The sequence below is a fragment of the Monopterus albus genome, unplaced genomic scaffold (assembly GCF_001952655.1).
Source record: "Monopterus albus unplaced genomic scaffold, M_albus_1.0 scaffold172.1, whole genome shotgun sequence".
Lineage (NCBI taxonomy): Eukaryota > Metazoa > Chordata > Actinopteri > Synbranchiformes > Synbranchidae > Monopterus > Monopterus albus.
Window position 1 is genome coordinate 1187763 of NW_018128052.1, and position 15980 is coordinate 1203742.

Consider the following 15980-nt stretch of genomic DNA (forward strand, 5'->3'; position numbering starts at 1 on the left):
CCATTTGAGAAGCTGGAACTGAACTGTTGGCTTTGCTCTTAAACAATGACTATAGTTTTAAAGTAGGGCTGCAGCCGCACAGGAAGTTGTGTGTCTTTCATAGAGGACGACAGGATGACAATATAATGCTGCGTTTTACAGCGGATTAGCAGGAATCACACTGTCAAACCAAACAGTTGTTCATTTTATCGCATTACTTTTCCCTTCATCAGGACATGCAATATGTCTCACACACACACGCACACACACACACACGGTCGCTTACACGCAGAAAGAGAGGCTGAGACAGAAGCCAAGATATTAACAGCTGCCCCTGGTCTTGTGTAAACATTGTCCCACACTGTGTTTCAGACATGGTTTGTGCAATGCACTTGATCTACAGTTAAAGGAATTAAAAAGCCTGATTTGAATTTCACATATGACAAAGCAGTCCCTTTTGTTGTTATGACAGATGATCAGGTTGATCTGAGGTCTTGCTTGACATTCATCAACTCCCCACCCTGCTGCAAAAACCGCTGTAGGGCACCATCAAAAGTGCCATGAGTTTGTGTGGTGTGCTAAATTGAGAAGCGTGGGCCTGACTGTGAAGTAAAAGGACAGAGGGGGTTTCAAGGAGGTCACAAGTTGGGCAAGTCATAACAAGAACATAATGAGTCATGATCTCTGTAACTAACTAACACATGACAAACTCAGAGCGGTCCAAAGTAATTTAGGCTTCCTAGATCAGACAAGGTGAGGTTTAGTTTTTTATTTGCTTGTTTGTTGATTTGTTTATTATATTCTGTACACACACACACGTTATATATTTATTTATTTTATATATATTTAAATATTCTAAATATTTATTTTATATATACTTAGATATTCTAAACATTATTATTAGATATTATTAGATGATTTTATAAACGTGTGGATGTTCAAATCTGCCAAATCCTTTATCACATTATACCAGGTTATGACGGTTATCAGGAAAAAAATCATATTAAATTATAAATACAACAGCAGCAGTAAATTGTATATTCAGCTCATTTCTTTCCAGTCTAATAAATTCAGTGGATTCCTGTGTAATCAAAGATGCATTAATTTTCAGGGAGGACAAAGTGCAGTCATTTTAGTCAAAAGTCTGGGGGTGCAGAAGATGAGAATTCAGCACATTGGCATGTACACAGCTATTAATCATAGCTACAGTTTATGTGGAGAAACTTTGGAGACTCATTCAACTGGCCGCCCTGTCTCCGGCTGTCTCTGCACAATGACAGTGAGCACTGTGCGTAGTGGCTGTAGTGGCCCTAATCTGTTGTTAACCTTCACACTCTCGATTTCCTTGCGAAAAGGGCAACCGATAATAGATTTGTCCTTCAGGGATCAGTTGAGAATCACTCTGAATATTGTGAAAAGGATGGGAAGAATCTGATTATCCTCCTCTACCTCTGTAAAAGAATGATTTGTAACAGTTTATACGTTGCCTGACAAAATATCTAGATGCAATCATGTAGTGTAGAAAGCCCATGGTGAGCGTACGCATTCATAAATGTGGTGGAAGCTTTCACCGTCCAGGAGGTGTTGATTTTTACAACTAGTCATCTGTAGCTTGTACGTGTCGTTTTTGAGACATGCAGTACGCTATAGAGCAGTTGCTACTTGAAGATGTTGTGCCTATGTAGGTCAGCTGAGCTGTCAGCTTACTAAATAGGTCATGCTAACGTGGAGGGGGATTTTGACAAGCCTTTCGTACTCTATCAGCCCTCACCACAAAACAATCGTAAGAGCGCTGACTACAGCTTTAAGCAACAATGTCAAATTACAACAGTGGATGTTACAGATATTTTTTCAATACAAGGCAACACATGAAGCAAGATGAGGGTAATATTGTGTATCACACATTCCCTTGAACATAATTATGAAGGCTTATGCACTGAGAGCTAAATATGCTGCAATATACTGTAGCTTTAGAGAAATCTAAATGGAGTGAAGAGCGTGTGACAATTAGAATCTGCAGTGTCAGTTATGAAGAAGTTCACAGCACGATAATTAACCCAGAAAGCATGAATATAGATGGGAGCCCAAGGAGATTATATGGTCCTAAAGCATCAGAGCATCAGTTCCACAGAAACACTCTCACAGGCCCACGTAAACAAATCTCAGTGTTGCATAATAGCACAGCGGAGCCCTAAGTTATGCAAAGTCTGCAACTTTGGCCTCAATGATGCAGTAGTGGGCTTCCTGTCCTCGATTTAGGAGCCACATGTAACAACAAATGAGTAGTGCTTTAAGTATATATATGCAGTGGTTATACATCAAGCTCCGTGCTGTTTCTCTGCATTGTCAACATGGCTCCCAGAGGTATGATCACTTTCACAGCCGCTCTCCTCTGCTTCACGGTGGGCCCACTCAGTCCAGCTCCCGCTGCCTGTAAGTTCGTTTCATTTATTCAATTTAATCAGATTAAAATACAATAGTTATTACATTAGGACTCTAAACTGAACTGATCCCTTAATAATATAGTGTGTGCTTGTGTGTGTACAGTAGGTTCCCGAATGGGCAAATCCTGTTGTACAAGCTACAATAGGAAGCCAGTGCCCTTCCAGGTGATAAAGGGCTACAGAGAACAAACCACCAGGGAAAACTGCCGCATGGAGGCGATCATGTAAGGCTCTAAACTAAACCATCCCAACTCCAACCCTGCAAACATCCGTACCACAAAATGTAAATTTGAATATAATGGTCAAAACATGCCAAAAGTTAGTGACAATCAAGTGATTGCACTGACTGAAATAATTCCAAAACATTCAAAATACACTGATAGTTGTTATTTCATTAAAATGTTAAAGGCCTTTTGCAAAACATTACTAATGTTGCGTTTGAAGAATTTTACACCATAGAAATAAAGCATTGAGTCTAGTCAACCACAATATTCAGCTGTAAAAACTGCCCGAATTTATGCTTCATAACTCAATAAATTATGGCAATAAGGTATTTGTTCTCAGTCTGTTTAGTTTTTATAAGTGAGAAAACTTAATCACACAATTACACAAACAGTGCTGGCATCAAACTGCAGTACTTCTAAAGTGCTGACCAAAGTGAGTCTGTATCAAAAACGTCATGTGCCGAGAGCTGGCACCGAATACTTCAGGCAGATTCTAATTTATTTCAGTCTCAAGTCTTTATAAATCAAATATTTCATATTTTTAAATGTAATTTTTAATTCCATTCTATTTAAAGTTCCTGTAAGGTTGCATGTTGTCACTCTAACACAAGACAAACACCATTACATTTGAGAACTTTGACTCATTTTGTTAAAAACAAGTGTTTCTGTGGAGTAATGTGTTTATATTAAAAAGTATTTTAGTATGGGCACTGAAAACTCAGGCACTATAGAGACTTTAAACTCTACTCTCATAGAATGATAATGCCTCGCATTTTTTCAGTTTCTACACGGCTAAGAAGAATGAGATATGCGCCACCCGAAGAGATGAGTGGGTGAGGAAGACTCTGGAACTACTCAGGTATGATACTACTACTCATTTTAAACTACAAACCTGATAACTTGTCATGTGCAAACAGGGTTTTCTTTTGTTTTTGAAGCATTGTAAGTAAAATTTTCTTTATTTTATAGCTCCAAACTGAAGAAGATGTCCAAGGTTCGGTCTGCTGCAGGTGTAACTCAGAATCCCGTCATTTAGTGAGAAGCATGGATCTTTCTTCAGTAGCACAGAAACCTTTATGAATGACACTGACAGTTCCTATTAAACAAAAACCAAGTTGTTGCCTTAGACAACTGCAGTTAATAAAAGCGCCAATTTAAGAAAATGTTTTAGAGAAATTGAACCTACTGCAATCAAGTAATGCTAAAGAGTTTTCTCTGGATAAAGCAGAATGCTAATTACTCTTTCTTGCTTAGACATCACACAGCATTAATACTCCATTATCACAACTTAAGGGGAACCTGAGAAGATATACAGCTTTGATGCTACGGACATAGATTAAGTGCTAAGCCATATAATCAAGTTTTTGTGAGCATTTGTTTTTTAAATCATGTTTTTCTGATTATGTTATTTCCTTCTTTGAAATCTGCTCAATCGTATTAACCAGCTAAAATATGCCAATAAACTTGATACTACTCCAGCTTTGTGGTCCACAGTATTTGTCACACAACACCGTCTCACTGAAATGTGTCGAATTACTTTCAGTGTAGGACTCTATAAAATGTAGGCTCACATTCTATTAAGATGGGTAACAGCAGTTTCAACCGATCTTATGCCACATGTTCAAGTAGCATGTAAAAAGTGACTGAATGGAAAAAGCTCCTTATATCATTAAAAAGGTGTATTTTCCAAACAATACATGACAATACGCTGACAACTAGTGCAAACTGACTAGACCGCTGCTCTGTGTGTTTCAGTGACCGTGTGCCTGGTCCACTTAGAAAAGGATGCTGCCCGTGCATGTCCTGGAAGGTGCTTATAAAACTTTACAATGAGCTGTCGTGCCCTCTAAGCTCTAGCAAATGCGTGACATGACTAACAGGGAGACAGTCTCTTGTGCTATTTTGGATCAGCACCCTGAGGGGTTGGTGCCCCCGTCAGACAAGGTGACTCCCTCAATGACACACTGCTTCCTGGGAAGTGGCGCTGCATTAATATCAATCCGCCACAAGATGGCAGAATTGAACTGCTTGAGACTGAACCTCTGTCAGATACTTTGTGAGATGCTGATGGTTATCTGACAACCACAGCTACCTTTGGTTTCCAGTATTAACCGACAATAGCATCAACTGTGAATTGTGAACATTTATTTTATTTATAGATAAACAGCAGACAACTCTCAGCTGGATTACTTTGTTATGCACATCATTTTTATCTTTGTTAAGCATTATGCAAGCTGAACATAGCACAGAAAAGAAATGATAAAGAAAATGGCAAGACAAATAAATAGTGCTCATAATAAATATTAAATACTAAAGAATAACATTAGAAAGCATCTTAAATATCTTAAATTAGTTCAAGACAATTGGCTATATATGATATTGAGGAGTGCCTCCAGTTGTAGGGGAAGAAGTTGTCTTCTTTTCTCTGCGGACCTTCCTGTAAAACACACACATAAGAGGCAACAGTTAAAATCTTAAATAGTTTAAGAGGTCCCTGAGAAACACATCAAAACGTTTTTTAACATGATGCATCACGTGTGGAGAAGAAACCTAGTATAAATAGTTCATACAGACTGACTGAGATGAGGGCTACTCACTCCAGCTCCTTGATTTTGTCAAACACCCAGTCCTGTCTCCAGTGGCTGCAGACCTCTCCCTCTGTGGTCTCAAATCTGGGTGGCAAAAAAATGTCTTTTTATTTAAGATCTTGCATTTTCAGCTCTATAATGCTTATAATCACAACTCTCTGTTGAATAAAATAAACACAGTAGTTCTTACATGACAGCACGGACACAGGGCGGGTTCTTCTTCTGGATCCTGTAGCCAACGATGGGAGCAGTGACATTCATGACGCTGACCTCAGTGCAGCATTTGGTTATCTTTATTGGTACTTTTCAGGAAACAGAAGAATTTAATATCATGAGCATTAGGTATTCACATTTTTTTTTCAGAATTCAATCAATCATTTGAAATGAGTGTGCAAAGGTATAATTTCTTAAAGCTCTATTATTGCAGCATGTATGCTCTAGGTGTCTTAGAGCAGGATTGCAGTGTCATATGGAGCAGGATCCTTTGACAGGCAACTCACCAGAAGCCGTTGTTGTTAGCATTGCCAGAACCCCAGCGAGGACAGCCAGGCATGCCAGTCTTCTGATGCACATCTGCATGGTTATTTGGTGAGATGTCCCGCCGTTTCTTCGCTGAAGCTGAATGGTAGATCTGGCAGATGAAGACGACTTATCTCCTTCGATCAGATCTCCAGGTTTTATACCATAAAAAGAGGAAGCAGGGCCGGATGAACTGCCCCTACAAGTTTTCTACTGTGTGTGTGTGTGTGTGTGTGTGTAAGGGTGGGGGCAAGGACACTCTTGAGTGACACTGTAGATGATCATTTCCTTTTCTGTAATTTCATCATAATCATATCATTGTCAGAGCTGATTGAGAAATTTACACAAACCGAGGCTACTTAGCAGCTATTCTGAAGGACTTTTTCTTCTATTTTAATTATTGTTAGTAATAGGCACCACGGTTAACAACTGGAGTAAATACATGGCTAATGGTCAAATAATGAACTAAAAATCCTGCTGTAATCCACCAATATGCAGTGTTTCATAGAAGATTTTTGGCAATGGCGCTATGTGTGCTCAATTCATACTTACGCATCAGTGGGGAAATAGTAATACAACCTAGAAATCATTACATATTGATAAATAAATGTTATTTCAGAATTAGAGAGGTGGGTACACAGAATTTAAGTGTGTACAGCCTTGAATATAAGGTGTCTACCTCTGTCATCAGGTCCAACAGTTGCTGACTGTGTGCAATGTAAAAAGCAGCGGTGGGGGACTCGAGTCACATGACTTGATTCAAGTCAGACTTAAGTCACAAATTTGAGGAATTCAGACTTGCTTGACTAACAATGGTAAAAAACTCGACTCTGACTTGATATTCATGACTTGACACCTGAGTTAGTGTTGAGGCAGATGATATGAAATTACTTCAGTTTCTTAATTCAAATGTTTGCATTTTTCTAGATTCTGAGAGCTTACGTTTTGAAACACAACTGGGTGACTTCTATTGCAATGTGCGTCAATCTGACAGCCTACTTCTTTTGCAATGTGCGTCAATCTGACAGCCTACCAGAACGCGGCAGACCAGCAGGGCAACACAAGTCGCAGGATGCAGCTGTGATGGAGGGGCCGCATCCAAAAATAATAAATTGGATTCAAGGATTATGTTGTTGATGATGGTAGTAAGAAGAAAACAGCTGTATGCAAAGTCTGCAAAGCAAAAGTCAGTGACATGACCACCACAACATCCATCCTCATCCATCACTTCAAAGCTCACAAAGAAAGCTAAGTACATGAATGTGTCCTTTCAGCTAACATTAGCCAGCTTACTGGGTGGTCAAACAGTAGCTGGAAAGCTAATGTTAAATTTAAGATGTTAGACTTGGCTTTGAATTGACTATGCATCTTATTGCAAAGACTTTCTGATAGCCATGAAAGGCATGCCTTTTTAATCTCAAAGGCACGAGTTAGTTTATAGCCAATGAATGTACAATTAATAATCAGAGGAGGTTTGTCAACGTTTCACTTAAATACGTGATAGCACTGCATTCACATTATCATGTTGTGTGTGGAGTGTAAATACCCTACATTGTGTGTGTTTCCTCTAGTTGTTAGTTTATTCTGCCATCAATATACTGTAATGCAAGTATAGAGTAAGTGGAACTTAAACTGCCCATATGTGTAAATGTCTGATTGTGTGTGTATGCTGAGATACACTACACCACCCACCATGACCCTGAACAGGTTAACTATGAATAAAGAATTGATCAATATAATGAATGATTGGCAAGTCATATTATATCAACAGTAATGGTCTTATTAACTTCACTATACCACATATAGTAATGTATACCATTATATAGTGATCTATAATGGTCAAGTGTTAGTGTTGGACTGACTGGCGTTTACAGTCGGTATTAATCCTGCTGATTTCAGCAGTAATGTAAAAGCCGCATCATGTGCCAGTCACTCCATCCAGTGTGTCATTTTTATCTCTTTTTATATCCCTCATCTTTCCCTGGTGCTGACTGTCATGGTTACTGCAAGGGCAAGAAAGGGGAAGGAAGGAGATCCTAAGGCTTCCTACCACAAACCTTATATTTCCGAGCATCCTACACCCAAATTTGGTCATATGTTCTTGCACTCTCTGTCATGTCAGTTTTAAATGCTTTGTTCACTGGGGCCTTTATGATTTAACCAAACTACATAGCTTACAAAATCCAAAGTAGAACTGTATTCTGTGATTAATGAATATCTGATTGACCTCAGTCTATGAGGGAGTGGTTTTTACACTTGCAGCTTAAATCACAGCTTTATAAAAAGCTGTCAAAAGCTAAATAACTGCCACAAAGAACACGATTCAGGTCCCATGCTGCCAGTAAATCAGTGGTGCTAGTTATTATTGTCTGGCTTTTATTTGCTCTAAATAATCATTCATACATTCTGAATGTTTTACATTAATGCTATAAATATTACAATTCCTCTTCTAAAAAAATTACTTGTCTTAAAAGGGCAGTAAGCAATTTGTGACCTTTGTGGACTCTATTTATAACCAGCAGAGACTGCAATGTTTTACTGTAACTCAACTCCACCTACAAGTCTCTGGCACAGCGTTTACCTCCATAGTAAAGGGTAAAGCAGAAGGTACTGCTATGGAGCCACACACATTCTGGTTGAACCACACAGCAGATCACAGGCTTCTACTTTTCTATAGTTTCAGTAAAGACTGTGATGATGGCTCCCATTGTATTTTTCTGTCACTGCTGTCAATCAAGTATTTCTAAATAATAAACAGCAATGCAAACAACGTGTTGCTGTGCTTTAATGTGGTGTCTTATAGCAATAAATTAATAATTTGTTTAAAAGCAGAACTTATGATCTCCAGCTTTCTCTGTATGATTTCATAATGCCCAATGCTTAATTTCTCAAGTCTGTGACCTCCAGCATTACCCTCTAGAAAGAAACTAGTTTGACATTTGCGTCATTTCCCAGAAGCTTGCAGCAGTTAAGGGGTCAGTCTGGAAAGGGTCTGCTGATAATCAAGAAAAACTGAAGATGAAAATCACTGCATAGTGTATGCGGCTTTAGGTTCTACAGGTATGTAAGTTGCTTCATCTAAAGGACTAGTCCTCTATGTTTCATGCATGACACAACAGGGACTAGTAAAGTATCTACAGTGTGTGGAGCAAAGATTCAATGCAACAAAAATGTTATATTAAAAATCTCAAACTAGGATGGGGTGGAAAAACCACTGAAAATGAAGTAGAAATGTTGAGAATAAAGTTGAAGTAACATTTAGAAAATAAAGCTGAAATGATGAGAATAAAGGTTTTAAAAAATTGCAGAAAAGTTTGACTTCGTTTTTGACATTTTGAGTTTATTCTTGACATACAACTGTTCTAAAAATATCATCTTCCTGTCATTTTGTGCCCTTAGCTCCATCATATCAAACTGCCATTGCATTTGTTCTAGAAGGACTATTTTTTAAAGTTGTCTGTGTGTAATAAATGTGTTTGATGATAGATGAATAAGATGATATTTTGACTACAACACACATTAAAATGACATAAGCTTCCACTGTTACTCTCCACTTTAAAAACAATCTGTAATAATGCAGAGAAAAACATACTTATACAATACACTATTAAGGCACCGGCCTCTGTTGGCAGCCAGATCAGCTGATATTGGCTTTACTGGATTTGATGTTTTTCAATGACACTTTAAAATTCCCTGTCAGTGAAAAGCAGAAATGATTACTCAAAATGAGGAAGGAAACATGAACACTATATCCAGTTTCACTAAAATGAGGACAAGCTTGCGAAACATGGTCACTTTTTGATAGTGAATGGAAAAAGAAAGTTCTCAGTTTTTATAAACCTCATTCATAAGCTACGGTCAGTGTCATGTAAGGATTTATCAAGCATCTCCATTGGCTCATGACTTCTCTCATATCACTGTCTTAATGGGTTCCAGCTTGCTGCCAAATGATAGAACAATATAATACAGTACTTGGCAGACAATCTCACAGTAAATCACAGCACTGCAGAACTCAGTACTCTGCAGCACAACAAAGGGCTATTCTAACCCTGAGTCATAATAACAGGCTGGAGGGACAGGATAGAGTCGATTAAACATAATGGACCCATCTAAAATTCCATTTATGTTGTCAAGTGAAGGAACACCTGCTTCATCAGTGAATACTGACTGCAAAATAAATTCAACAGAAATACAGCAGCCGCACGAGAGTCGAACACCTGACCTTACTTTGGTTTGGTGTTCACCTGTCTCACTTTGTAAGTATAATCTAATTTTGCTACAGGTTTGGCTCTTATGAGTGATAATCCATTAAATACTGTGCATTATGATAGAAAATAGTTTTATTAGTTATTCCCATATGATTTGATTAAAGGATAAACATTTATTCGCACAGTCAACCGCTCTCTTTGTGATGTGTTGATGTACTACTTGTTAAAAAGCTATTGCACTTTTTGACCAGTTTTTATAAATACTGAGTGTATTTTTAACAAGTCTGTCAAAATGTATTCACCCAAAGTTCTTTAGATTTCTCTAAATCCATATTTATACACTGCTCAGATCTCCCTGCTCTGACTGGTGATCAGATAGGTGGAATAGTTGTAGGCAGCTAGCTTAGCTTTAATACAGCTACCTTCATTTAGCTGAGTAATGCTCCCTTCACACTCAACACCGCTCACTCTCAAAGTGGGATACTGAAAATTTAAATAACATAGAAACACAGATGCATTTATATGTAACCATTGTATGCCATTCATTTTATGTCTCCCCTCTCTTATAGTTTGTCCTCTCACTCTCCTTGTACCTTCCTGCAGGTGGCCCCGACTCTGGAGCTGTATTTTTCTGATGAGCAGTTACCAACCACATCAACCTGCCCAGTGTTTGTTTGCTCGTTCTGACTCGATGCTTTGCTTTTCTCTCTCCTCTGTCCACTCACCCCAACCGGTCGAGACAGAAGGCCACCCACCAAGATTCGGGGTCTTTTGGAGGTTTATTCTATTAAAAGGAGTTTTTCCTCCTCGCTGTCACCAAGAGCTTGCACAAGGGGGGTTTCTTGGGTTTTCCTCTATAATTAAAATAATAAGGTCTAGCCCTTACTATGTAAAGTGCCTTGAGATGATTTTGGCTGTGATTTGGAGCTATACAAATAAAACTGAATAGGTGGAGTTTAGTAATTACCCAGTCTTTTCCTGTCTAATGATCCTATCAGCAGGCTGACATACTGTAAGTCACTGTTTAAGTGACTTCAGAAACAGTTACACACAAATGACCATTACAAATAAAAATTATATACCTGTTTTCTGATCTGCCACTGCTATGAGTAAGGTTTGGTTTGACCTAAGTGCACAAATAACTTGGTTAAGGTGTGGAAATGACCACTCATGATTAAAACAGCATTCGCTGACATGTTTTTGTCTTATTACAATAATATCATGCTACTTCTGCCTTTGTTCCTAACAATCAAGTGTCATAATCTTCCCAGCCAAGAGATGCAAAGTAGACCTACTTGACCGGTGACCTTAAACATACAGTGGGTACGAAAAGTATTCAGACCCCCTTAAATTTTTCACTCTTTGTTATATTGCAGCCATATGCTAAAATCATTTAAGTTCATTTTTTTCCTCATTAATGTACACACAGCACCCCATATTGACAGAAAAACACAGAATGTTTGACATTTTTGCAGATTTATTAAAAAAGAAAAACTGAAATATCACATGGTCATAAGTATTCAGACCCTTTGCTCAGTATTTAGTAGAAGCACCCTGTTGAGCTAATACAGCCATGAGTCTTTTTGGGAATGATGCAACAAGTTTTTCACACCTGCATTTGGGGATCCTCTGCCATTCCTCCTTGCAGATCCTCTCCAGTGCTGTCAGGTTGGATGGTAAACGTTGGTCGTCATGTTTAACATGTCATTTTGCTTCAGTGGCATTTTGGTCTGTTTCACCCAGATAGATGAGTCGGTGTGAAAATGTGGGAAAGATGGTCAAAAATGTGATTTAATGTGCTTCTCTTAAAAGCAGTTGTAGGTTTGGTGGTTGAATAAAAATGGGAAGGAGAAAGCTGTGTGACCACACAAAGCAGTTTTGAGTTTTGAGATTCAGTAAATTTGCCACTTCCCCTTTTTTTAACTGTCTTCTTTTTTATGTGGTGTCAAATCTGTGAAAAAGAAAACATTTGTTTGTACATGACCCGGTTGTACTTTTCCTCAGATGCCTGGTAATATCTAACATCTTCAGAATGAATCTAAATGGTAAATCATAATAATGTGGTTTATGATGACATATGAGTGCACTTTTCAAAGTACTCTACATCAGGATATTTCATTCTGACTGACAAGATGTACTTAACATGTACTTACCAAACAAACAAAAACACTATCTTTATAATAATGACCCTCATCAGTCAAATTAAATATTCTTCATATTTTATATTAGAAAACCAGACAGGAAAATGTTGTTTTTACTGCGCCAACCAAACCAGTGCTTTCAGATGAAGACTTTTAAAGTGTAGGTGAAAACTAAAAATCGACAGTATGAATCTTTCATCACAGGAACTCACAGGAATTGCACATTAAATAGTTTATTATTGAAAGAAAAGTGGATGAATAAATCAATTATAAAACAAACACAAGTGAGAATACATGGAGGACTGCAGACTTAATCTAAACGATATCCGGGACTCACCGCTCAGCAGGGAGGGATTTCATTCATGAAGTGCTGGAGGAAGAAATGGGAGGATGTCTGACCTTCGCTCCCATACTTATGTCTGTGACAGGAGGGTGTCCCTGTGTTGTTGTCAGGCCGGTCCGTCAAGCAGTTACCACACTGAAAAAGGAAAGGTCCTGTGTAAGAACAGAAATCCTGAGTAAAGCCCCTTTCACAAGACATTTCACAAGCTCAACCAAGCTGGCAGAAAGTAACATAGAGGCACTGGGTTGATAAAGTCAGTGATAAAAGTGACTCTGGTGAACTCAACATGTCCTCACCAGTATCTTCAAGTTAAAACCTGTGAATGGTCCCGCCAGAGCCCTGACTTAAACCCAATTGAGCATCTCTGGAGAGACCTGAAAATGGCTGTCCACCAAAGTTTACCATCCAACCTTACAGAACTGGAGAGGATCTGCAAGGAGGAATGGCAGAGGATCCCCAAATGCAGGTGTGAAAACTTGTTGCATCATTCCCAAAAAGACTCATGGCTGTATTAGCTCAAAAGGGTGCTTCTACTAAATACTGAGCAAAGGGTCTGAATACTTATGACCATGTGATATTTCAGTTTTTCTTTTTTAATAAATCTGCAGAAATGTCATTCTGTGTTTTTCTGTCAATATGGGGTGCTGTGTGTACATTAATGAGGAAAAAAATGAACTTAAATGATTTTAGCATATGGCTGCAATATAACAAAGAGTGAAAAATTTAAGGGGGTCTGAATATTTTCCGTACCCACTGTACAGTATGTTGTTTTAGGCACAGGAATCAATGACATTTGAGGTCTCAAGATGGTACCTTAATTGAAATCACTTTTCACAGCATAACTTTAAATAGAAAAATGAAAGGCTGCTGAATAAATAAATGAATGTGTCTTTGGTCAGAGTCTTGTGAATTTAAAATTTAAATAGCAAACCAGAAGAAAATAACTTGACCACCCTTTTGTTGCCATTATTAAATTTTTCATTGAAAACATGATAAATTACAATTTTCCTAAAGACTTCTAATGAATCACAATATCACATAACACAACAAAACGAGGACAACTAAATTTGATGTCAAAGTTTACTCACTGGTTTTATCTAACTTGTATCCATCTTGAATCTGCTCTGTCTTTCCTTTCTTTTGGCACACGTTCTGGTGTGCACCCACGCACTCTGTTGGACATTTAGCAAAATGCAACCATGTCATCAGTATTCACCTACTGGTGTAACCTTGTGGCAATAGTTGTTTTTTCTGGTAATGATAAATCCAAAGTTATTTTGGTATTATATCCATGTCTAATAACACATTTTTGGCATAAATAATCCTAGTTTGCCTAAAGTGTGCGTGTGTTCTTGTATTTTTTTTATTTTTTTATTTTTGCTACAGAGTGAGGACATTTTTGGAAAGTGAGGACATTTTGGGTGGTTCTCACTTTGTGAAACTCCATTTTGAGAGTTAAGACTTGGTTTTAGGGTTCATGTTAGAATTAGGTTTAGATTAGGATTAAGGTTAGTGTTATGCATTTAGTCCGGGTTTAAGGTTAGATGTTAGGGGCTGGGGAATGCATTATGTCACAGTGAAATGCCCCTCTGCTGCCATTTCTGCCAAGAACACAAGAACAGAGGTGACCACAAGCCGTGCGGGTTTCAGTGGAATCACACAATTTGTTCTGTGTATCTGTGTATGTGGTGTAGTTGTGTCTGTCTGTATATAGCTAGGTTCAGATGTGCCTGTAAATGCTATGGCACTAACCAGGAGGGATTTCTTTTCTCTATATATGCACTGTGGTTTCAGAAGACTATACAAACGTCAGTAGCACAAAGAAAAGCTCACCTCAAAAACCTAAGAGCTTCCTTGTTAGAAAGCGTCACCAATACTATATGAAAAGAATTCACCGTAACCTTTGCAGTTGCATAAAAGGTTTTTTCAGTTGTGTGTGTCTGGTCTTAAGATTCTTCAGGTTCACCAGTTACTGCTGACGTGTACAAATCATCAGTCTATCAAAAACCATTTTCATTCCTTTGTTCTTTGTCATCAGTATCACAATAAGAAAAAGAAAATTAACCAGTCTGTGGAGAAAAGCAAAAAATAAATGTGCACAGATCTCTTTAAAACTAGGAAGCAGAGAAGCAGTGATTATCAGTTTGATCATAAAGATCAAGTTCAAGTGGTACAATTACAGGTAATACATATATTTTCTATATAATAATTTGTTTTGTAAATTTTATTATTTAAAAAATGCATGCAGAGACAACATCCTACTGCAGTGGAACATGTAGTGACACCCCCAGACCACCAGAGATGAGTGGAGGGGCGAGGACCACAATGGGAAGCTGCTGTGGGAGGAAATACATGCTTTACTTTCCAACTGTTTGCACATCTGTGGGTGCAGCATGCTTGATCTGCAACATGCTTGTACTGAATGTGTTGGTGGGTTTAAAAAGGACTTGCAGTACAGACTACACATCATATCTGTTTTACCCAAAGACACGCAATGAGAAGTCTTGGCTTTGTTTTGCTTTTACTTGCAGCTATCATGGTAACAACAGGCTCAGCTCAAGGTAAGGGCAGTAGGAACATTTTGTTGTGCATGTATTTTCTCTATTTATATATGTAATTTCATATATGATACAGTGTGTTTTGTTTATGTTAGAATATACCAATGATGATGATGATATTAATGGAGTGTCGTGTCTTTATCCAAAGGTGGAATAGGAATGTGTTGTCGCAAAATTTCAGGAACTGAAATCAGTCAAGAGCTGCTTAAGAGATACTACATACAACAGAAACCACCATGCCCTCTACGTGCAGTGGTGTAAGTCCGCAAGACTATTCAGTATCACTTTTGTGCACATAGTTTGTCTTCACATGGTTTTGATACCAACAAAAGTTAAATGTAAAAATTTTACATAATCTGATTTGCAAAGCTTTAAACAATGATCTTCTCTTCAGAAATGCTGCAACATGTAACCAGCTTTGTGTTATTCTGTCATTGTGATTTTCAATAGTTTTATCACTTGGAGAGGAAGAAGGATCTGCTCTGACCCCAACAGTCTGTGGACAAAGACCAGCATGGCCTTCATAGATGAAAGATGAAAAGAACTGGCGACTCCAACGTATAGCTTACACCACCAGCACTGAGACAATATTCACCTTCACACAAAAGCCCAGCGCTATTGAAACTAAAATAAAAATGCCATAACTCTCAGTTTAACTTCTACTCTTCTCAGTACTGTTCTTTTTTCTTCAACTGAGTTCCACAGACTTTGAATGATTTCCTATTTCCTGAACACTCTTTACCTCATTTTACTGAAGTTAAATAATATAATATTATATATTGTATTTGTATTTTTATATCTAATTTTCAATATGCTATTTATCTGATCTTTTGTATGAGTGTAAATAATGTAAATCACTTGTTGCTGTCATTGTACAATAACACTGAGCAACAGCTAATAAAACATTGCACTTTGCAAAATAGATTCCTGTCTACTGTAGGTGTGTGTACGGAGGAAAGGAAACAATCTGTATCTC

At 38.0% G+C, this 15980-nt stretch overlaps 2 protein-coding genes across 2 annotated transcripts; both read left to right on the top strand.

Annotated features, from left to right (window-relative positions):
- The first annotated feature begins 2343 nt into the window (after positions 1 to 2343).
- On the top strand, positions 2344 to 3763 carry LOC109969268 (C-C motif chemokine 20-like). Its single transcript, XM_020616001.1, has 4 exons — positions 2344 to 2412; positions 2527 to 2647; positions 3429 to 3506; positions 3617 to 3763. The coding sequence occupies exons 1-4, from the start codon at positions 2346 to 2348 to the stop codon at positions 3681 to 3683; spliced, it is 333 nt and encodes a 110-aa protein (XP_020471657.1). The 5' UTR covers positions 2344 to 2345; the 3' UTR covers positions 3684 to 3763.
- Positions 3764 to 14836: 11073 nt separating this feature from the next.
- Positions 14837 to 15727, top strand: ccl32b.3 (chemokine (C-C motif) ligand 32b, duplicate 3). Its single transcript, XM_020615961.1, has 3 exons — positions 14837 to 15007; positions 15153 to 15261; positions 15455 to 15727. The coding sequence occupies exons 1-3, from the start codon at positions 14941 to 14943 to the stop codon at positions 15540 to 15542; spliced, it is 264 nt and encodes an 87-aa protein (XP_020471617.1). The 5' UTR covers positions 14837 to 14940; the 3' UTR covers positions 15543 to 15727.
- Positions 15728 to 15980: the final 253 nt, after the last annotated feature.

Excerpts from the sequence above, each read along its gene's own strand:
- LOC109969268 (XM_020616001.1), top strand. The coding sequence starts at position 2,346 with ATGATCACTTTCACAGCCGCTCTCCTCTGCTTCACGGTGGGCCCACTC. Across the intron at positions 2,648-3,428 it reads TGCCGCATGGAGGCGATCAT|TTTCTACACGGCTAAGAAGA; the intron begins GTAAGGCTCTAA and ends GCATTTTTTCAG. Across the intron at positions 3,507-3,616 it reads AAGACTCTGGAACTACTCAG|CTCCAAACTGAAGAAGATGT; the intron begins GTATGATACTAC and ends TTTATTTTATAG.
- ccl32b.3 (XM_020615961.1), top strand. The coding sequence starts at position 14,941 with ATGAGAAGTCTTGGCTTTGTTTTGCTTTTACTTGCAGCTATCATGGTA. Across the intron at positions 15,008-15,152 it reads AACAACAGGCTCAGCTCAAG|GTGGAATAGGAATGTGTTGT; the intron begins GTAAGGGCAGTA and ends CTTTATCCAAAG. Across the intron at positions 15,262-15,454 it reads TGCCCTCTACGTGCAGTGGT|TTTTATCACTTGGAGAGGAA; the intron begins GTAAGTCCGCAA and ends GATTTTCAATAG.